Below are 24,269 nucleotides of genomic sequence, written 5' to 3'. Positions count from 1 at the left end.
TACCCAGATACTGAACAAATACCCACACACTATAGGCATGAGCTCTGTAGGCACAGGCTTCCAGTTCAATTACTGTTGCAATTTAAAGTGTGCGCTTGAACTGATACGGCCTTAAAATGGTTCTGTGCTACTTATCTTAGCGACCACCTTTTTTCCCTTTGTAATACCATGGTATTTGAGATTGACAGGCACATGAGTTAGCAGTGCCCTGGTTTAACCATGAGCCAAGTGTAGGCAGTGGTTTTCAGGAAGGGATCCCTGATTGTGGAATTCACTTTTCCCAATAGTTTGCAAAAGCCCAAATTGACTGACCTTTGAGTCATCCTGCAAGACAATTGTTCTCCAAAGTTTTTGCTGGTGAGGAGGGGTAGTTAAAGATGTGGAGTGGAATGGGAGAATTCTGGGTTTGGTGACAGCTGGGGAGGAACTGGAAGAGTTTATTAAATTGGATATTAGTCCAAACTGTTTATTCCAAAAGTAAGATTTGTTTCAGAAGTCTGTTATGGTTGTTAAGTGCCAGAAGTTTATGTAACATATCATTTGCAAAACCCAAGCAATTTAAAAGGAAATTAATTAATAGTTATGGACACAATAAATCTTACTCTGTCCATATAACACACACACACACATTATTCTCATTACATATAAAGGAATGCATCTTTCATCACAAAACAAAACCTTAACTCTGACCCCTGAATTGTTGGGCTTTTTGTTTTGTTTTTTAAATTATTTTTATTCATTTTATCATAATCTTTTAAAGAGGAAATGTTACCAGTTGATATATTTATTAACTGACAGTAGAATTTTTTTGTCAAGTACTTATGGTGTGTAAAAAAGCACTTAAAATGTCATAGATGGAGTTCAATACTTGATAAGAGTTTATAACTGATATAAATAATGTGCTTATTTATTATCTGGATAGTGTAAGATTTATGATCTTCTTAACTATTAGTGTTCTTGTTTATAAGAGCTCAGATTGTGTAAGTCACAAGACAGGTAACCTCACTCTTTGTCACTTAGAAACCTTAGCTGTCACTGAGATGAATGTTTTTCTTTCTGGAATTTCCCATGAGTTTTTACCTCAGCACTTGTTTCATTTTTTCTTTCTTTGTGCAGGTACCAGAAGTTTCTTACCATGATTCATAAAAGCATCCCTGTTCAGGGCAACAGTGGAGCAAGTGCTTAACTTCAAGCATAGGTTAAATCCGACTGAAGTCAAATGGAGCTTAAACACTTTTAGGACCGCTTTTAAGCAGGTGCTTAAGTGTCTTCATGAATCAGGGTTGTCATTATTTAAATTTTCAATTAATGGGCCACCATATTATTAAACTAAAAGGAGTGAGCTTAACTGGCCAAGTTGATAATCGCTCCTGTGGAGATCTGCCTCATTCACTGCAGACCTGACAACTCTTGCACTTTCATTATGTAGCTAAATTAGCCACACATGCCTGCCTTCGAAGTGAATGCTGGCAAAAGTTGCTTTAAAAAAAGGAAAAGAAAATGACAACAAATTAATTTTCAAGACTCAAAACTAGGGCCAGGATTTTCAAAAATAGGAGCCAAAAATTAGGCTCCTAGGAAGGGATTTTCAAAAGTCCCTAATTGACTAAGGGCTTGGAGTACAAGTCCCGCTGATCTAAAACTTGATTTAGGCTTCAGAATAAGTGGTCTGATTTTCAAAAATGCTGATCACCAAGCAGCTTCTATTGATTTCAATGGAAGCTGCTGTATACTCAGTAATTTGAAAAACAGCAAACTTATTTTGAGGCATAATCAGGGTCTAGGAGTCTAGTTTTCAGTCTGCTTTTAAGAAAATCTGCCATTGGGACTCTTTTGGTTCCATAGCCAATGCCTATCCTACTATTAGTGATGATCAACCAATTCGCTATCCTCTCTGTTCCTTAGTAAATTCATCTGAAAAGATCTGGGTAATAATAATGTTTTGCAGTTAGTGTCTGGACAAAGATGCCAGGAGGGGCATTTATATCTAAGAACAGAGATTTAAAGCAGATTTCATGAAAGGCCTTATGGCTTAATGAGTAAACCATGAGTCTAGTTCATTAGATAATGATTTTATTCACAGCTCTGCCACAAACTTCCTATGAACAAGTCACAAGCTCTCTGGTCCTCAGTTACCTCAAATGGAAATTGGACGTGTCCACATTCCTACAACAACTGTTACGCAGTAGATGGGGAGGAGTCTTTTTTTCTAGTCTGGTGGTTATAATCCTGGTGTTTTGCTTCATTTTTGAAAAATAGGCCAGGTCAGTTCAGAAGTCAATGCTGAAAATATTCTCCATCACATTCTTTCTCCATTGTCTTCACTGACAGAGCATCATGCCTATGTTCATATAATGGCAAATCCTTAAATACTTTACTATTCTCGCTCTTGCAAACTGCCTCTTGCATGAGCCAATGTCAAATCTACTTTTTTCCCCCTCCAAATGTCGTGGCTTTTGCTGAGTAAATTCAGGGACACAATGAAACAGAGACTTTGCAAAAATGTTATAAAGGAACCATTTTAAAGTCTTTTCATTTCAAAAAGTCCTTAACTGAATTAATATTTTTAGCGCATGTTAATGAGACTTAACCCTAAAACTCTGAAAGGAGGAGGATTTCTCTTTTTGCACTACAAGTGAGTCTAAATCAGTCTTATAAACTGTAACCTTAACTAAGAAGCGACCATCACCTCCCCATAATAAACCACAGCCACCTGCAGAGCCAGGATTAGAACACTAGTGCCACAGCTTCAAAAACACAGGCCTCTACCACTTGAGCTTAAAGTGGATGTCTGTAAGCTGTCACACAGGAAGGACCTTTATGTTCTTCCTATGCAGCAATCAGTCAATGCTTCAGCCTACACAGAGTTTGATCCAACTCCCGTTGAACCTGCACATCCTTTGATATCTGCATGAATCATTTTTTGATTCCTCTCTGCCACACAGGTTCCTGCTAGCTCCTGGACAGCTTGGTTCTGTTTCCAGGAGGTTCCCCTACTCTGGTTGCTCAAGAGATGCTTTGTAAAATGAGGTTCCACAGCCTGGACTGAGGAGAGACAGGGAGTCTTGCATGGATAGTGGCTATCTCTGCAAGGCTGAACGTCAGGAGGTTCTTGATGGGAGAGAGTAGAAAGTGTATGGAGAGTCAGCAGAAGGAAGGGTTGTAGGTGAAAGAGGTCTAGAAAACACAGAAAAGAGGCTGGGGGAGACATCCCAGGGAAAAAGTGGGGGAAAGGTTTGGAGGTTTGGATAAGAAGAATAGTTCAAAGAAAGAGGAAGGGTCTTTCTGTGAAGAGCCTTCAAGTTTTTTGTGGAAAGGCATTTTGGTATATCTGGATCCAGCTTCATTTTAATCAAACCCTTGGTTAATGTCGTTAGTATTTGTGCCAAGTGCTCTACTCTGTAACAAACAGGTTGATTTCACTGAACCAATAAAATTAGGGCTAAATCCTACAGTTCTTACACATCTCATTACATTTTACATACATTCTGAGTGCAAAATACTGCAGGATTGGACTTTAAAAATTGCTTTGCTCAGTGCAGAATAAAATTCTATATCACACAGCAGAAAATCATAGGCTGGGTGGTGGCATGCATGGTACCTTTTAAGAATGAGGAGAGTTACTGCTACGGAAAATATCCTTTTATCATTTAGACACTGATACTGTGATGCTTCCAATTACTGACTCCTAATCAGTTTCACACTGACTAATCTGAGATCAGTTTCAATTCAGTTTTCATTCCTTCCAGAGGAAAAAAAGAGTAACAAGTGACTGCTGCAAATATATAATATTTATTGCCATCAGAACTACCAAGAGGCATGAAGACACCAAAGCTGCAAAAACTCTCAATGCATGTAATATATTAGAACAAGTACCAAGAAGCACCTGCCATAAATAGATTTCAAGATTTTCATTTTAAAATCCTATTTTTAGCTGATAACCTGCAAATTTCACTTTGGGGGTCGAGGACAGTGAAGTTTTTCACATTTGTTCTCAGTTTGAACAAAAACTGTCAGCTATGTTAGGGTTATGGAAAGGTGGGGAAAATACAAGTATCTCATTTTAAGACACTGTTTTCTTCTCTTGATGAAGAATGGCTGAACTTTACAGTCTTATTTTTTTTCAGGTTGGCTGCTCTCACCGATTACAAGGCACTTTTATTATTTGGAAAATAACTAAAAGAAACAATTATCCTCATTTAAAAACTCGGGTCTATGAATACAGAATAGTAATTTATGCTAACATTGGGAGCACTGGCCAGTCTCCCTCCCCAACTCCAGCATGCATCCTTTATAGGGCTGTTGATTAATCGCAGTTAACTCACATGATTAACGCAAAAAAATTGATCTCAATTAAAAAAATTAATCGTGATTAATCGCCGTTTTAATTGTGCTGTTAAACAACAGAATACCAACTGAAATTTATTAAATATTTTTGGATATTTTTCTACATTTTCTAATATATTGATTTCAATTACAACACAGAATACAAAGTGTCCAGTGCTCACTTTGTATTTTTTTCATTACAAATATTTGCACTGTAAAAATGATAAACAAAAGAAATAGTATTTTTCAATTCACCTCATACAAGTACTGTAGTGAAATATCTTTATCATGAAAGCGTAACTTACAAATGTAGGTTTTTTGGTTACATAACTGCACTCAAAAACAAAACAATGTAAACCTTTAGAGCCTAGAAGTCCACTCAGTCCTACTTCTTGTTCAGCCAATCATTAAGACAATCAAGTTTGTTTATATGTATGGGAGATAATGCTGCCCACTTCTTATTTACAATGCCATCAGAAAGTAAGAATAGGCATTTGAACGGCTCTTCTGTAGTCGGCATTGCAAGGTATTTACATGCCAGATATGCTAAACATTGGCATGTCCTTTCTTGCTTTGGCCACCATTCCAGGGGACATATGTCAATGCTTATGACGCTCACTAAATAAATAAGGTGTTAATTAAATTTTAGACTGAACTCCTTGGAGGAGAATTGTATGTCTCTGGCTCTGTTTTACCCATATTCTGCCATATATTTCAAGTTATAGTAGTCTCGCATGATGACTCAGCACACGTTATTCATTTTAAGAACACTTTCACTACAGATTTGACAAAATGCAAAGAAGGTACCAATGTGAGATTTCTAAAGCACTTGACCCAAGGTTTAAGAATCTGAGAGGGACGAGGTGTGGAGCATACTTTCAGAAGTCTTAAAAGAGCAACACTCCGATGCGGAAACTACAGAACCTGAAACACCAAAAAAGAAAATCAACCTTCTGCTGGTGGCATCTGACCCAGATGATGAAAATGAACATGTGTCGGTCCACACTGCCTTGGATTGTTATTGAGCAGAACCCGTCATCAGCATGGATGCATGTCCTCTGGAATGGTGGTTGAAGCATGAATGGACATAATGAATCTTTAGCGCATCTGGCACATAAATATCTTGTGATGCCAGCTACAGCAGTACCATGCAAATGCCTGTTCTCACTTTCAGATGACATTGTGAACAAAAAGTGGGCAGCTTTATCTCCTGCAAATGTAAACAAACTTGGCTGAACAAGAAATAGGACTGAGTGGACTTGTAGATGCTAAAAATTGACTGAATTTTTATATGAATATGGACCAGGGAAGAGTATAAAAATATTGCTCGGGCATGTAGGAATGTTATCAGGAGGGCCAAATCGCACCTGGAGCTGCAGCTAGCCAGAGATGTCAAGAGTAACAAGAAGGGTTTCTTCAGGTATGTTGGCAACAAGAAGAAAGCCAAGGAATGTGTGGGCCCCTTACTGAACGAGGGAGGCAACCTAGTGACAGAGGATGTGGAAAAAGCTAATGTACTCAATGCTTTTTTTGCCTCTGTTTTCACTAACAAGGTCAGCTCCCAGACTGCTGCGCTGGGCATCACAAAATGTGGAAGAGATAGCCAGCCCTCTGTGGAGATAGAGGCGGTTAGGGACTATTTAGAAAAGCTGGACGTGCACAAGTCCATGGGGCCGGACGAGTTGCATCCGAGAGTGCTGAAGGAATTGGCGGCTGTGATTGCAGAGCCACTGGCCATTATCTTTGAAAACTCGTGGCAAACCGGGGAAGTCCCGGATGACTGGAAAAAGGCTAATGTAGTGCCAATCTTTAAAAAAGGGAAGAAGGAAGATCCTGGGAACTACAGGCCAGTCAGCCTCACCTCAGTCCCTGGAAAAATCATGGAGCAGGTCCTCAAAGAATCAATCCTGAAGCACTTGCATGAGAGGAAAGTGATCAGGAATAGCCAGCATGGATTCACCAAGGGAAGGTCATGCCTGACTAATCTAATCGCCTTTTATGATGAGATTACTGGTTCTGTGGATGAAGGGAAAGCAGTGGATGTATTGTTTCTTGACTTTAGCAAAGCTTTTGACACGGTCTCCCATAGTATTCTTGTCAGCAAGTTAAGGAAGTATGGGCTGGATGAATGCACTATAAGGTGGGTAGAAAGCTGGCTAAATTGTCGGGCTCAACGGGTAGTGATCAATGGCTCCATGTCTAGTTGGCAGCCGGTATCAAGTGGAGTGCCCCAAGGGTCGGTCCTGGGGCCGGTTTTATTCAATATCTTCATAAATGATCTGGAGGATGGTGTGGATTGCACTCTCAGCAAATTTGCGGATGATACTAAACTGGGAGGAGTGGTAGATACGCTGGAGGGGAGGGATAGGATACAGAAGGACCTAGACCAATTGGAAGATTGGGCCAAAAGGAATCTGATGAGGTTCAATAAGGATAAGTGCAGGGTCCTGCACTTAGGACGGAAGAACCCAATGCACAGCTACAGACTAGGGACCGAATGGCTAGGCAGCAGTTCTGCGGAAAAGGACCTAGGGGTGACAGTGGACGAGAAGCTGGATATGAGTCAGCAGTGTGCCCTTGTTGCCAAGAAGGCCAATGACATTTTGGGATGTATAAGTAGGGGCATAGCGAGCAGATTGAGGGACGTGATCGTTCCCCTCTATTCGACATTGGTGAGGCCTCATCTGGAGTACTGTGTCCAGTTTTGGGCCCCACACTTCAAGAAGGATGTGGATAAATTGGAGAGAGTCCAGCGAAGGGCAACAAAAATGATTAGGGGACTGGAACACATGAGTTATGAGGAGAGGCTGAGGGAGCTGGGATTGTTTAGCCTGCAGAAGAGAAGAATGAGGGGGGATTTGATAGCTGCTTTCAACTACCTGAAAGGGGGTTCCAAAGAGGATGGCTCTAGACTGTTCTCAATGGTAGCAGATGACAGAACGAGGAGTAATGGTCTCAAGTTGCAGTGGGGGAGGTTTAGATTGGATATTAGGAAAAACTTTTTCACTAAGAGGGTGGTGAAACACTGGAATGCGTTACCTAGGGAGGTGGTAGAATCTCCTTCCTTAGAGGTTTTTAAGGTCAGGCTTGACAAAGCCCTGGCTGGGATGATTTAACTGGGAATTGGTCCTGCTTTGAGCAGGGGGTTGGACTAGATGACCTTCTGGGGTCCCTTCCAACCCTGATATTCTATGATTCTATGACTGTTTTATTTTTGAATGCAGGTCTTTTTGTACATATTTCTACATTTGTAAGTTCAACTTTCATGATAAAGAGATTGCACTACAGTATTTGTATTAGGTGAACTGAAAAATACTATTTCTTTTGTTTTTTACAGTGCAAATATTTGTAATAAAAAATAAATATAAGGTGAGCATTGTACCTTTGCATCCTGTGTTGTAACTGAAATCAATATATTTGAAAATGTAGAAAACATCCAAAAATATTTAAATAAATGGTATTCTATTAACACTGTGATTAACTACACAATTAACGGTGTTTACTTTTCTGAATCACGTGATTCATCGCAATTAATTTTTTTATTCGCTTGACAACCCTAATATATATGTGTTTGTGAGTATAAATCAAATAGGTGGTATGAGTATTTTTTAATATATAAAAGCTTAGATTGCCAAGAATTTTAGATGACTGCATTACTTAGGAGGGCAGGAGTTCTTGAATGATTCTATAACACCTCACACCATGACATATTTTGTTTCTTAAACTTATTTTATGTGGCTTTTCTCTCCTTTTCTTAGTCTCCTTCTGCTCCTCCCACTTGGAATTAGTTAGCAGGGAAACAATTATGTAATTTGTATGGACAGAGCTTATTAATATTCACAAATACAGTAAAATGTAAATATATGTATTGCTTTTAAATTGTTATCACGATTTGGGAAATTCAGGAATGGATGACAGTTATAGCCAGGTGTGTTAATAATGGAAAGTGTTAGGCCCCTACAGGCAGCGTAAGCAAGGCTCCCTATAAGGCTTATGTAAACATATAAAGTTATCATGCTATATATACACATACACTGAATACAAATTTAAACATTCCTATATTAAGAGAGAACACTATTAAGCTACAAAACTGTAGAACAGAAGTTTGATGATAACTTCCAAACAAACTGAAGTACAGCGCTTGTACTCGTACTTGAGTGATCAGTTGACACCTCTAAAAGCTGAAGTCACTATTTAGCTACCCAACAGGCACAGGCAACAGCAATGCAACCCTCCTTACTTTATCCTGCTCAAACTTCTTCGGTGGGAGTACCTCTCTGGATTAGAGGGTACCGGAGATGGCATGACCATTCAGTTCTGGGCCTGTTCCTCAAATTGTCAGCTGGTGATACAGTTTTTTTTAATCATGTGACCACTTACCAACAATGAACTGAATTGAGATCACCAAGTTCTTTAACGTAGGTCACAGAGGAAACAGCTGTCTGATCTTAAAGACTATCAGTCATTACTAATTTCAGGTTTCAGAGTAACAGCCGTGTTAGTCTGTATTCGCAGAAAGAAAAGGAGGACTTGTGGCACCTTAGAGACTAACCAATTTATTAGAGCATAAGCTTTCGTGAGCTACAGCTCACTTCATCGGATGCATACCGTGGAAACTGCAGCAGACTTTATATATACACAGAGCATATGAACCAATACCTCCTCCCACCCCACTGTCCTGCTGGTAATAGCTTATCTAAAGTGATCATCAGGTGGGCCATTTCCAGCACAAATCCAAATCATTACTAAACTAGGCTAGATCTGAATCCCTGGAGCCAATCAGTATCCCCAAAACAATAAGTTTAATACAATTTTCTGTGTCAAAATCATCAACTTATTATTTTCCTTTATCCAATATCATATAATTTTCCCATTATTTTTACCCCAACCACCACCTTAAAGCCATAACATATCAAAATGATTTTGCAATGCTTTGTTTAATCAGGGAAACAATGCACAACAGTAAACGTTGTTGTTTTTTCCCCCCAACTGTTGGGGACACAATACTTTTTTTCAGAATCAAGTTTACAGTCCTTTTCCCATCCTTGAAAAAATCCACATTTTGTCATGTAATAATGTACAAGCATCACCAACAAAATATGTCAACAAGACATGAAAATAGAGCTTTCCTTTCACATAGCAAAATACAGGGCCAGATTCTGCATCCATAATTACCACTGACAGTTTGTTGTTATCATTGGGAGCAGGAGCAGCAGCAGGACCTTATTCCTTAAAGAGAAACATAAAAGTTTTTCATAATAGCGTGCAAGCACCTGAAACCGCAAATAGGCTCTTTTTTATACAAAATCAACATAAATGTTACTTGTGGCCTTTCGGTGTTGGATGCTTTCAATCCTGAGCAAAACAGTATGAAGTACAATCCTCTACTGCAGGCATACTTATAAAGCATCAGTGGGACAAACTGTAATATTGCAGACAAACAGCACCATAGCTTCCCTCCTTTAAAAAAGGGAAAAGGGGGGAGGGTAGGAAAGGCAAGGAAGGAAAGAAAAGAAAAACTGCCAAAAACAGCAGGCTAAATAGAGTAACCGGAAACTGACAATTTACTGCTAATGGTTCAGTGTCTGCAAAGAACTGCTCAAGCTGTGCTCAACAAAAACTCAGTAACAGCCAAAGAGGGAAGCCAAAAAAGGCTAGATGTTTGGTTTTAGCTTTCTGTCAAATACTGTTAAATATGAACCACTCAGAAAAAAAAAAAGAAAGAAAGAATGCAATAATGCTTTGTACAGGTGGTACCCGGGTCTCTGGCTGGGCCTTCAGACAAAACCATTCCCATGTAAACCTTAAAGAGGATTAATCCTCAAGGACCACTATAATGAGACCTCAAAAGGCTGAACAACAGCAGCCTATCACTGAGGGAAGCAGTAGCTGGCTCCCAGAAGTCTTCTCTAGCAGAGTTACATCAAAGCGAACTGGGACCAGATAGCAGGATTCTGCAAGAATCCCTTATCTCAGCGCTAGCGGATGCTTCTCCTCTGATTGTCTTGAACTGCCACCTGTCCCAGGCATCTTTGAAGGCAACGCTAAGCCTGTGATGGATCTGACCTCCTTGAGCTGAGATTCTTTTATGTCTTTCTTCATTTTCTGCTCTGTTACATTCTTTCCCTGCAATGCACACTACATGAAACAAAGGGAGTTCTCACTCCTTGACTCACTGTCCCCAGCTATTTGAAAGCAAAAAAAAAACAATGTTAAGGATTATACTCCACCCGCAATATGGAGCTGTCCTTGGGAGACAAGCCTCTTATTTTTGAGAGTTATAACTAGATGGCTTTTACACGAAGGGACTTTACAATGGGGTTCAATATAGCTGGATGCCAAGATATGAAAGCTGCATATCAGAGATAGCTTAAAAACAAAAAGCTTTAGAATGCAGAAGTACATTAACAACCACATTAAAAAAAAAAGGAAGCAACAAGCCACAGAGACTACACTAAATTATTAAACTGTATTTATACAATCACCCTGCATTGCATGTACACATCCTATAATATTAGTGTCCAGCTTACAATAATGTTGAACTCATCTGAAGGAATAAAAGCCCTAGACACTTCAGCTAAAATAAGAGCTCTGCTACCTGATGCATGCATGTAGTGCACATATAGAATATAAATACATTACACCCACAATAGTTAAGAATGAACACCACACACGCACAAATGCATGAAAATTGGGTATGTTCCATTGTGTATGAATGGTGCATATGTATGCTTAGATCATCTACTGTAAACTACCATGTCTTAGGGGTTCAGCCTGTTCTATGGGGAGAGTGGGGCAGTGGTCTATATAAGGCATGTTGTCATAAACACACCCCACCACTGGCACTCACTAGTCTAGAACGTCTCAGGTTGGGGGCAAAACCTGGAAGTGGGGTTAAGAGGCTGCCCACTGGGCTGCATCCCACAGGTTAAGAGCACAGCACAATTTATGGGTCTGTAGGACCCTGAAGAGCACCAGTGAGGGAGGGAAGAAGCAGCTCCTGCTGCTGTAGCTGTTGCCACCACCCTGCTCTTGCCCAGCACCCAATTCCATAGCAGCTCCTCACCCCCTTTCTCCTGCCTGCACAACATCAGCAATAGGACAAGGAAAGCAGCAGGCCACAGGGCTCTGGAGGTGGCTTCACAACCCGCAGGGAAGTGGTGCTTCTGGTCCCCAGAGCTGAGCACTGGGCAGTCCATGGAGAAAGTAGAGGGAAGGGCAAAGTTCCTTTCCTCCCCACAGCAGCACCAGCTCATAGCAATATTATACAAACAGACTTGAGCTGCAAATAAAGAATATGTTCTCCCACTTCAAACCATGTGAGAAATTGCAGGTGGGCAGAATTAAATGAATTATCCAAATGGGGGGAAGGAGGATGTCATGAATCAAGCCAATGAACTGAGCATCAGATCTCTGTTCTAGGCACACACAGACCAGCAAAGACTACAAATAAACAACCCCCTAAACAAGCCATTATATAGGGCATGCCAATTAAGAAATGCATTAGGAGGAAGAAGTTGAGAGAAAAGAGCATTATCTGGAGCCATCCTCCACCACAGAGGTTCTAACATGTGATTGGTGGTGAGCACACAGGGGCTAGACTATGCAAAAATATAAAGGGGAAGAGAGGATTCTTCCGATTCCTACACCAACCATCACAATAATAGCTCTTTTTCTTCTGGAGCACAAGGACAGTGCAAGACTAGCACTCACAGAGGCACTAGCATCCCCAAAGTGGGAGAAAGAAATGCTATAGCCACACAAACCTCTTTACTGGCCAGCAGAGAGCACCCTTCAAAGAATGTGGTAGGGACCACATTGGATTGCACTCCCTCAGAAACAGTGTACATGAGTAGTGAGAGCAGACAAGCCCTCAAACACAATGTCCTCAGGAGCTCCCACGGAGGCAGCGTGCTTCCACAACCACACCGTGCCAGGACATTTTAGCCTACGCCACAATCTAGCCCATAGTTTACAATACACTTGAAGCTGGAGGGAACTGTACTAAACATGTGATTTGTCATACATTGCTGACTTAGATGGAAAATAATGGTCTTTTCTTTCAAATGACATGCCCTGTGCCACTCCACACAAGAAATGAAAAGCACTTCTTTCAGGTTTGCTTGGCAGCCAACAAAAACCACTGTGCAACAACTCTATTTGGGTTTCATTCACAAAAGGCCTCTTCCAGTCAACTTTGTTTATTTGCGTACAAGCTTCTAGAATTTGTGTGCTTAGAGATCAAGATGAAAGGTCACAGCTGACCTGGCAAGTAAAAGATGAAAATTTGCAAAACCATGATTATCACAGAACAGTACACCACTATAGATCCCAAGTTAAGTAGAAGGCCAAGTGAAGGTGAAAGTGACCAATCTGTACAGCAAAGATTCCACAAGCCAATGAACCTGAGGGCTGAGTGATGCAACTATTGGAGGCTGGGATATGCTTGAAATCCACTGCCAAGCCTCAAATCTCCTTTCTAGTTGCTAAAAAGAATCCTACTTCTACGCTATATCCTAGATCTATCCTATGAAAACTTTGACAATCTCAGTGAAGTGCTTAGACATAAATACAGGCCTTAATAAAAAACAAAACAAAACAAAAAAACACCTAAAAAAACCCCACACCCTTTACTCACAGGAGTAGTCCAATTTCATGCCAACAAGGACTTCAGATGAGTAAGGGCTGCAACTTCATGCCTCCAAACACGTATCCATAGGTGGGTAGATGAAAAGCACATGATGAAACATAGCAATATTTTACAATTTGAAGTATGAAGTGTTAGAATGGCATTTATTTCAACACTTTCTACCTCATCAACCATTTACTTCAACACTTGGTAAAGTGCTACACTCAGCTGTTACCATACTCAGCCATTTATTTCACAATATGTTGTGCGTCGTTTGGCTGTTGCCTTGAATAGCTGCTACAGAGAGCTAGAGATATAGGAATATTGGTACACTCCCCTCCAATTGAGAAACAGTAAAATGGATCCCTAGGCATTGTAATTACGAGTTATGACTAGACACGGGGAACCAGCAAGATAAGAGATTAGAAGGTAGAGCTACAAAGCTCACTGGTGTGAAGTTGTCCCATTGACCTCACTGGGTTTTGAACCAAGCTGCCACTGCTGTTTGGGAAAAGGCAGTGTTGAAACGAGGAAGAGGAAACAATCAAGGAAAGGGGATTGTTCGGTTTCTTTGCAGCCTGTCTCTTTTAGTACAAAACAGCAACACACAAGCAGTTTAATTTTGTTAGCTGGGGTGGTGCTTTAGATAGCCATGAAACACCCAAACCCCATTAATATAAAGCCTAAAAAAACCTCTATAATATATCCTTTTGCTCATTTACTTTTACAGGGATCACTGTCCTTTTAAATTTAAGTTTCTGAGAACAGCACCCACCCACCCACAAAGAGTTAGATGTTATTAAACTATGGACAGTGGACCACAGAACACTGCTGGTGGCCACATGGTGTTGGCTCCTCTTCGTTACATCCAGCAGCGAAACTGAATTAAAATACAGCAGAAAGCACATACACATTTTTCTAATATTATTTTTCCATGTTAGCAATTGCTGTCTTTGCCACAAGCTATGCAACTGTGAATGCAGAGAGAGAAGTCCACTAATCTCTGTATTGAAGTGTGGTCCACCCTATGAAAAAACTTGAGAACCCAAGTTGTAAGTGATTCAAGCAGTGTGTTAATAAGGGGTTAAAAGCTACAAAGCAAGCTTTCAAAGAGCAAGGACATTGCAATGGTGTTGCTAACAGAAAGCTAATTGGGTAACTAGGTGTGAATAAAAGGAAGCATAGACTATGGTCAAGAGGCTCTTGTCCTAAGTACTGAGCTCACTCAAAAGAAATGAAGGCTTGTCCACTAGCAATTCTGAAAATGGTTTACTAGCAGAAGCACTTACATTGCCTTAAGGCAGAATCATGTTCAAGTCTAGCCTCCCAAATGGAGGTCAAACATGGTGCTGAGAAAGGGCTGTATCACAGTTTTAAAGTTGAACTGTGTAGATAGAAACCATGCTGCCTACTTCTAAAACACATTAAGTACCTTAACAAAGCAGAAAGGTGCTGCTCTGACAGGACTAAAAATAAGCTGAACTTTAAAGTTTGCTTTCTGCAGTCTGTGCTGAACATACTGGGATAAATTTTCAGTGATCCTGATACAAGCCAGTGAAATCTTTTCACCCACTCATGTGACCAAGTGTAGAAAGATTACTGCAGTATTGTGGCCTTCTTCAGCAAGCTCATGCATTGCAGAGTAGCCTGAGAAATGTGAAGCTACCAGTCAAGTCTGAAAACTAGTCCTCTGCAGCTCTTGATTACTGTTGTTGTTATTATTTATTTGTATTGTGGTAGCTTCAAGGAGTTCCAGTCATGGACTAGGACTCCATTGTGCTAGGTGCTGTACAAACACGAAGATGGTCAGAGACCAAGTTGCTTGTGCTTTGCCATAGACACTTATGCTATTTCAGGTGAAAAGTTCCTACATATACATACTTTTTTTGTGTGATGTGCAATATCACAATATAAAGACAAAATTATTGCTTCAGAAAGCACTATAGTGTTTTTATAGTATTTAGCATAGCCACGTGGGGGAGACCTAGGGTTTGTTTCCAGAGTATAGAGGACTAGAAACACCCCAAAACCAGCACACTGAGCAACTAGAGAGGAGAGTTGTTTGACATTATCAACCCCGCTAGCCAACTCAGAATTTGACGGAATGTGAAGGGTGCCCAATCCGGTGTTCTGCTGCTGAAAATATGGAGGCATAGCGGTTGTAATGTAGGGCCACCAGGGTCTGTCTAACATGAGTACAGAGGCAGTGACAAGATGCCCACAGGGACCCAAAGGTCCACATGTCGAGGGGCGCAGAAACCTTTAAAAAGGAAGTCTTAAATTCTAAATCACGGACGTTGTCTCCTGCAAAGCAAAACACACACAACAAACAGAAACTATAAAGCATCTAAAAATGTACCTGTCAAATCAAATCGCTGGAAAGGATAAATATTTTAATATCTATAGCCTGAGACTCATAAAAGAGAGCAGCAGCACTGCATTCCATTCTCAGGGTGAGGGAGAAAGGGTCTATGGAACCGGGAAGGGTTTCTTTCTCTTCCCCCCCCACCCCTTTTTAAAAACTTTATTTTTAAAAAGGACTTGGCCCACTGCATCTAGGTGCATAAATGGAAGCAGAACTTCACCAAAAATCTGCCCCCAGACGTACATGCGGAGCACTTTGGAAAAGCTGGTCCTACAGACTGCATTGTAATTGTGACTTCCAGTTAAAAATAAAATTACTGGTAAAAGCCCTATAAAATCCAAGGTCAAGATTTACAAACAAAAATTTATTTAAGCCAAAAATTAAAAACAAAACAAACAAAACACGTACCTTATCTCAATTCCTATCCCTGGATCTCTTAGGTCCCTTCTGCCATTGAGGTGCCTACAGCACAGTCTGATTGAAAAAACTTAGGAAACAAAAATGGAGCGAAAGACAAATATATTTTATATTGCTTTTATGTGCTATCCCCAGCTGTGAATCTATCAGCGCAGGGATCCAGGCAGAGGCAGCCACTCTGATGCCCCAGACTGACTACAGCACATTCCAGTGAGGGGCTCCAAAACAGCGGCAGGACTTCAAAGGAGAGTTTCAGAGTAACAGCCATGTCAGTCTGTATTCGCAAAAAGAAAAGGAGTACTTGTGGCACCTTAGACTAACGAAAGCTTATGCTCAAATAAATTGGTTAGTCTCTAAGGTGCCACAAGTATTCCTTTTCTTTTCTCAAAGGAGAGTGTTGCACTGTGCTGAACATCCCAGCAGCAAAAGCAGTGGGCTGAACACTGAGCAGCACTTTCAAACGTCATAAACTTCGTTTCTGAGCAGTTGTGCAGCTAAAGAGGATACACTGCCCCATCTAAAATTTTGAACAAAAGCTGCCACGGATGCTAGGTTTGGTTTTGAGAACACTCAGATTTCTCTGTCTGTTTGCAACTTTTAAAAGGCACATGTCACCATGACAGCAAAGCACCAGAGCTGGTTGAAATTCTTCCAAAATTCAAAATTTTGACAAAAACATTTTTGCTATTTTTTTTTTACCATTTTCCCACCAACTCTACTAAGCACTAAACTAACATTCAGTTTTGCATTAAACACTTTCTTTTATGAAATGTATTAAAAGCTTGGATTTAACTTTTTTAAACAACCCCTCCATGATGTCAATTTGAAACCACTCCAGAAACCGTTGTAAATGCACAGTATTATTGACTTGGATCAATCCCTCCCATGGAAAATGCTGCAGGAGGGCCTTAGGGAGTAAATCTCTGCAAGGATCCCTCACAGATACACCCCTCCTAATGTCCAATGAGAGAGGTGAAGTTTGGCCCCACAAAGACTGGCCACACCACCTGCCACCCTCCAATCTTGGGAATCCACCAGAGGCCAGAGTTGTGGCAACAGGAATTCTCTGTATCTGCTGCAAACACTGGGAACCCCTGGGGGAACTCAACAGAAAAGATAATATAGGTCTCCTCTGGACCCACTTAGTTTCTGCCATTTATCTCTGCACAGACAACAGACCCAGAGAGTGCCCCCACAGGATCTGGAGGAGGATGACAGGAACACTGCAAAAGATGCAGCTAACTCCATTCCATGTGAAAGTGAGAGAGTTCTGTTCTTGGTGGGGGGGGTTCCTCCACGCACTGATCAGTCAGCAATGACCGAGGCTACTATCATCATCTCAGTTATAGGTCAGTATCATAACAGAAAGAAAGCTGCCTGTCTCGAGTAGGTAACAAAGAAAGAAAAGTTTTTTTTATTAATGCCCCCAAACTGGAGTTTCTAAATAAAAATTCATATTTGCTAAATAGGATAAAAAAATTGGCAAATGTGTGCTGAAATTTTTTTTCCAGTATATGAACAGGTGCATCCAATGAGCTGCCATTGTGTTGTTACTTTGGTCAAGCCTGAACTGCTCCTCTTTGCCTCTTGGTCACTTTGCAAATTGATTCTGAGATGTCACTTGACACTACAAGATATGATCCAGTGCAGTTATTAAGGGCCTGATCTCCCCACCCAACACAGTGAATAGGAACTGAGGACACTCAGTATCTTGCAAGGTAAACCCTTTAAAATGTAAAATTCCCCCACCCCCAAGAAAATAATGTAAGTTTCAAACACCAGCAGAAACACATTCCTACAGAAAAAGTGGGGCAAGTACTCCTGGAACCTCACTCACTTCACTGGGGCTGCAGAGTTGTAACAGACAGCAGAATTCTGTCTATGCTGTTCGTGAACATCTTTCACAGAGACCTTTAAATCTAAGCCAACTGAAGTGTCCCTGCCTTTTACATAAGCTAATTCTTTGAGCTTTACTAATTAGGAACTAACAGTTCCTTCAGATGAGCTGTGATACCCAGGAAGAATACCAGCAGTATGTTTTAAATCAAAGTGTTTATAATAGGAATGATTCATTTTTTCCATGAGGAACGACAGGCGGCCTTAGCACAGCCATAAAATTGCATGGGAATTAAAACTGGGGAGAGAACAACAAAAGGAATTACCTACCCCAACCCCACCTCTACAGACAGAATTTACACTAACAAGACTCAAAATAACCAATGTTGTATGAAACTTCAGAAATGCAAGGAGATCTGTAACCACGCCAAAAAAAGATTTCCTTAGGGCAGGTTTACACTTGAAAAGCTGCAGTGGTTCAGCTGCACCGCTGAAATGCTTTAGTGAACATGCCACCATGCCAACAGGAGAAGATCTCCCAGTGACATCACGTGGTCTACACCATGGGTTAGGTCGGCAGAACTGCATCGCTCAGGTGTGGATTCTTCACCCCTGAACAATGTAGTTATACCAGTGTCAGTTGGTAGGGCAGACCTGGCCATAGTAAGAACAGAAAAGGTATAGCATATGAGAGAAAACTATGACAATTTTGTCACCTGCCCTAAAATCTTTTTAAAAGAAAAAGCAGGTTTATGCAATAGATTAAATGGATGTGAGAACTGTGGTTCCAAGAAATCTTCCACTGTAAAGATAAAAATGAAAAACAAAAATCGTCAAGTGCTGCCTTGGATATCTTTTCCCTCTCTTATCACATCTAAGACAAATGGCGCTGGCCCAAACAGGAGGCCACTCCCTCATTCTCAAATGTTAAATGGTTGAGGTTCTCTAGAGAGGTACATTAAAAGGACTGTCAGCCCCAGAATATGTTTGAGCACTGCTCTTTGAAAATCTAGTCCACTCAAAACATACCTTCATCTCCTCGTTACTCTCTGTAAGAGAGCAATCACCCCCTCAGTGATGGATTTATTCCACACATATGTTGTAAATATTGGAAGTAATAGTTACCATCACTCTTTTTAATTAAAACATAAAAAAATAAAAAAACAAAAAACACCCTCAAACCCACATATATAGAGACACGCACATTTACATGTGGAAATGTAAAGTATTTGAGCCCTTTCTAATAACTGCAGCACCTGCAGCGGACATGCATTCCACACACAATTGACTTAAAAGCTCTTTTTTGCTGCAATAAAAATATACAGATGTCCTCTTTCAAAAAAATTATTTTCCCTTTTCCTGTGTTACAGGAAGCCTACCCACACTTTTAAATGCAAAGTGGGTATATATAGAAGCACAAATTAGCCATCTTGAAAAGTCTGTATTTTCCAACCACAGGAAAACTAAGGAATTACTGGGAATGTTTACATACCCAGCTACATTGGATTAAAGCAATATTCTCTCCATCTGCCCAGCAAAGCTGGCAAGAAACTGTGGAAGAAAGTGGACGGCATTTCTGGTTGTTTCTTCACCTGTTGCTACAGTGGGACTGGGATGTGATTACATTATTCAGTGTTCTTCATAAGGACTACTAAAAATGTCAAGCTGAATACAATCACTGATTTGATAAAAGCACGTCTTTTATATATAAATGATGCAACTAATATGAAAAATTAAGTCTGTCTGTCTTCTTTGCTATAAATTTAGCCAGATGCTCATTCATTTAGTTGTCCTCCTGTATCAAATCTATTACAGGTAAGCAGAAATGTGATGGGATTTTATATGGTATTAATTGCTTGAGGGATTTTACAAACCAAAAAGAAAAAACTGTAAAGAAATTCCCGTTAGCAGCAGTGAAGTAGGTCTGTCCAGCTGATGTTTTCATACTTTAGGCGGTTTTGCAGGACTAACTATCCCCCAACCTCTCCTTTGTGCATGCTAGTTATATGCAATCTTTTGTTTTCTATTAACTTACTAAGAACCTTGCTCCCAAAACAATGCTTCTGGGCAGGCCACATCACAACAATGGTAGCCAGGTGCTAATGGTCAAGGAGTGGGCACATTAGATACATTAAACAATGGTGACTGGAAAGGTAACAAGAAAAAAACAAAAACCAACAACAATTCACAACAATTCAGCCGTAGGCTGAGAACCCAGTATGCACCACACAGTATCACTAGCACCTGTGACTGGTTTAGGAAGGGACACAGCAGCCAGTCAGGGGTCAAAGTAGCATTTGTCATCACTGAAGTCATCTCAGAACTCTCTGCATCTCAGCTCTGCAGAAGTACAGTGCACTCACACAATTGCCATACATTCCCAGAAGTATCTCCATTCATATATTTTGCATTTACATGTGTTAGAAGCTATAATGTGTGAGTCAAATCACCAACGACATGCAAACTAATATTTCTATAGGCTACTGCTTGACAGTAGTAGTTCTTTCTGCACGTTCTGCGTTCTCCTGCAGGCAAGTCTGTCAGCAGTACGCTGTATACTCTGCGCACTCAAATGATGAGTGACTAACTTCCTTAAAGGGTTTGAACAATATTGGGGGGGGGGCGGACAATGTAGCAACTGAAATGTCATGTTAAAGGAGAGCTGAAAACCCCCACCATCAACTTTTCACTTAACAACTATAAAGATAAGTGTTCATTTTCTTATCTAGCCTCCATCTTTATTAACAATCAAACTCTGTTAAAATAAAGGCAGTTGGTGAGACTTAAGGTTGTGAGAGACACACTTTGATCTGCACCCTGATGAGTGAACATTCCCCTTTGCTGCTAGCCCAACTAATGAAGGGATAGAATTAGCTTTTATCCCTGGCACTTTCTTTAGCAAGAAAACATGCACTAATCAGCTGTCCTCACTAATCAGTGGTCTGGCTAATGACCTTTTGCCTTAAAACACTAAAATTTCTGAATTATGTGGAAAAAAACCCCACAGACTGGCCCCTCTTTGTGGGTCTTTAGCCTATCATCTGGAACTGGAGACTGGAAGGTTAAATGGCAAATCTGTATCCTGACAAGGTGATAAATCTATAATCAAAAGGCACTAGCCTTGACACCTCAAGATGTTCATTATTACACAACTAAATGCTTTTTTTTAAAACTAGAAGCAGATGAAAAAAATTGCTTAACTCCCTCATATTTTGCTTGTGGAGAAATCCATTCCACATCTGTGTTCAAGTGTCAGTTACTTTCGTACTTTTTATTAATGCCTGAGCAGAACTTCAGAAGTTGAAACCATTCACTTTTTTCACTAACACAGAAGGGACTGTAGCTGGGCAGAAGATGACAAAACAAAACAAAAAAATCTCTTTCCAAAAGATGTGTTCCCTCCTTTCTTTAAATTGTAGTTAAAATAGCTTTTAAATAATTGTTTTAAAGTCTATTTGCTTTTCCTCTCTGCTCTTTTAAAATTAGGCTTTTTTTTTTCATGTATTGCTAAGTAGGTGGAGCAAATATAACGTTTGATGGTTCATGAAGATTAGCAACAGATGATACATGCCCTTCTGAAGTCTCTTTTGCAGAGGCCTATGCTAATTTAGGGATACAATGCAACTATTCACAACATTTTCCTACATAAACGAAAAGAGTAACTATTCTTATATTATCTTAGACATATACAGGCAAAATGACTCATCCTGAGAGAGATGAAAAGTGCCAATGCAAAATGCAATTAAATATGACAGCTTCAGTATCCTTCCAATCTTGCTTTCTGAAATGAACTTGCATTAAATACTCACGATAATGAGGATCCATGTAACCGTTCCTGGGGTCCATTGCAAAAACCGTCCCACGATAAGGTACAGAAGGCTCAGAAAGGTGCGATATAGATCCATGGATCTCCTTCTTTATTAATGAGGCCCTTTCCTCACTAGATGTTGAAGGCTCTTCACTGATTTTACTGAGGCCTTGCCCACCTTGTGGCTGCATTGTGATTGCGTTTCTTCTCTCTCTGTGATAGGTCTGTCCAGGACTTTCATCCTCTGGGGAAAAAAATGACAACGAGAGAGAAAGAGAGAGAGAGACACTTTTAGACCACTTATAGCAAATAAAATAAAAGTACTTTTCCCCCACTTTTCACCACTTTCCAAGCAGCAATGTAAGTTTGTGACAGTACATGCATGTGTGGTTATGAAAGATGTTCTGGGATACAAGCTGAAAAAACTAGCCCACTCAGACCAAGTGGCAGTTGAGCAGTAGATCATCATCACCCATTCACTGATGCATTTACCAGTGGGGCTATTAATCCTACACGAAAGGACACAAACTTGCTGTTTTCTTGCCTCTGGGACAAGGAGGCTGGAATTTTTGGCCGCTTGACTGGGAGGAAAAAAACAATTTGTCACAAACAGTAGAAGATGAACCCTGCTAGCTGAGACTAAATCAAGTCTAGCCACCCACTGCTGCTTTGTATTTGCCACTGTGCCGCTCCACCCTCAAAAAGATGCAATGTTAAAAGACAAGAGCCTGGAGTAATAGAAAAGGCCCTATTCATTAAAATTAAGGTAGATGACAGTATAATGCATTTATCCTGTTCCAGTTACTAAGCAAGCACAAGATAGGAGCAGTGAAGTCACCTGCTATAATAGTGTTACCCACATGTGTCGAGATGTACAGACTTTGAGGTTAACACTTTACAGCATTGAGTTGAACATCTTTCACTCACAAATACATAAAAATTACAGTTTACACATATCTGTATGTGACCAATATGGGTGAAATTCAGCTGCCCTGCATGGAACCCAAATAACTTGATTTTCTGTGGCTGACATGCAAAGGAATTAGGAAGGTGAATGCCAATCCCCAACTTGGGGCCAGTGACTAGGCCTGAAGCACATGCCTTGCGCTCGCTTCTCCAGGGGATGGGTTGAAATGGGTGTTTCAGCCTACTCTGCACTGCCTGGGTGTGTTGTTATGCCCACGGGATCCATGACATCACTCATTCCGTGGCCCTTTGGCCAGTCTGTCTCCAAGCCACCCTCTGACAGACTTTAACTTAATGTAAGGGGGTGCAAAGGACCCATCCCTGGCTACTCCACCAATGGCTCCCAAACAAAGCCCCACCCTATATGTATTACATACACACACACACACATTTAAAGAGACGCAAGCAGTGCAGGTGTTCAACCGTTAGCCACATGCTTTCAGGTACCTTTCACGTGATACATAAGACTTCAAAGTTCCATCATCTACACACACATCTAGCGTAAGTACCCTTCTGACAGTATATCATTGCTTATATAAGGGCGGGAAGAGAGCTGGTTAACTATTCTATCATCACTAGCTGGAGTCCTGACCTATATCTACAAAGTCAGAACATTTGGTCTCCAGATTCCTGTTTCCAGAAGGCCCACTTTATAAATATGATAAATATTGCCCTACATAAATATTAAGAAATATGTTCACAAACAACTGCAGAAAACTGTTCAGGAGCTCATCAAAAATTCTGGTGCAAAAACAGATAACAAGAACACTAACCGAAAACAAATTTAGGAAGGAAAAAAAACTTATGCAGCACTATTTTATAATTGATGCACCAAAAAAAGAACGGTTCAGAATGATAAGAAGAATCCAGCTTTAACTGTCAAAGTCCAGAACATTCAAAGTTCTGGCTAAAACTTCATCTTTAACTCCCCCTCTTGTGCCTACTCGGTACAGGGATAAGAAAGGGCATAAACCTAATTCTAATCTCCCACAAATTCTGCATCAGTGTGACTCCACTAACTTCAGTCAAGTTACCCCTGATTTTCACTGCTATAAGTGAGTTCAGAAAGGGGGCCTGTGCATACAGCAATATCTAATTGCATCAGGCTGAGTTTTGGCCACTATCTAAACGCTTTTATCAGTCTACAACTTTATTTTAAATGTAGCGTTTTGGGCGCATTTTTTCCCCAAAAGTAGCAAAGAAAAACATCAATGTAGTTTGTGTAAATGTATGGATTATTTTTACATTTGCAATTATCGTATCAACCAGCTTCCGAAGAGGAGCTAGTCATTGGGCCCAGATCCTCCATGGTCTCCCATCTGTGCGCTGAGGACTTGCGGAATTGGGCCCATGGTGAAGTAGTTAATATAAACAGGGACAAAAATATTGTAAAGCTAACAATCTTTGCCTGTTTTTTTTCCTTTGTATTAATATGCATAAGCACTACTCTGTCCTCTGGATTAATGGAGTTTAAAGTTTTCATATTTTTACACTGAAGCTGTTTTTAGTTTACAACTTATATTAGGTTTTATAAAACTGCTTGTATAAAACTTTTTTAAAAAGTCCAAGTAATTTTTCCACCAATTTTCTCTCTGGCTCAAGCCTTTTATATTAAATTTCACCTTAGAGTGAACTTTTGCAGATGAGATGCAAACTCTTAAAAATAGGGGATTACATTCTATTTGAAATGCTGACAGACCCTTAACTAGAGCAGGGCTAACCTATGCTACTATACTATGATGAAGTGATTTGTATAGCAACATAATCAATTTGAAAATCAGATAAGGATTTCATTTCTTTTGCTCTTCGTGTAAAGTTAACATTTGTTAAATTGCCATCCCAGAATAGAACAAGAAGTCCATGTCTGTTTGAATAATTCAGTTTTATTCTGTCCCTCTTAAGACCTGCATGTGTCAAGAATC

The 24,269-nt window shown here is 40.3% G+C and overlaps 1 protein-coding gene across 8 annotated transcripts in view; it reads right to left on the bottom strand.

The window, feature by feature from the left end:
• The window catches only part of GLI3 (GLI family zinc finger 3), a 247,000-nt gene that overhangs the window by 140,771 nt on the left and 81,960 nt on the right, over nt 1-24,269 (bottom strand). For 7 of the 8 annotated variants that reach the window (XM_084620886.1, XM_084620885.1, XM_084620884.1 and 4 more), the window contains one exon: nt 21,383-21,625. In XM_084620886.1, the coding sequence (XP_084477012.1) occupies nt 21,383-21,625 (243 nt within the window). Of the gene's footprint in view, nt 1-21,382; nt 21,626-24,269 lie in introns of those variants that run through there. The other variant, XM_084620891.1, reaches the window with a different exon arrangement.

Source organism: Lepidochelys olivacea, assembly GCF_965140295.1.
Source record: "Lepidochelys olivacea isolate rLepOli2 genome assembly, chromosome: 2".
Taxonomy (NCBI): domain Eukaryota; kingdom Metazoa; phylum Chordata; order Testudines; family Cheloniidae; genus Lepidochelys; species Lepidochelys olivacea.
Note: the sequence above shows the minus strand (reverse complement) of the source record. Positions and strands in the feature narration are given on the sequence as shown.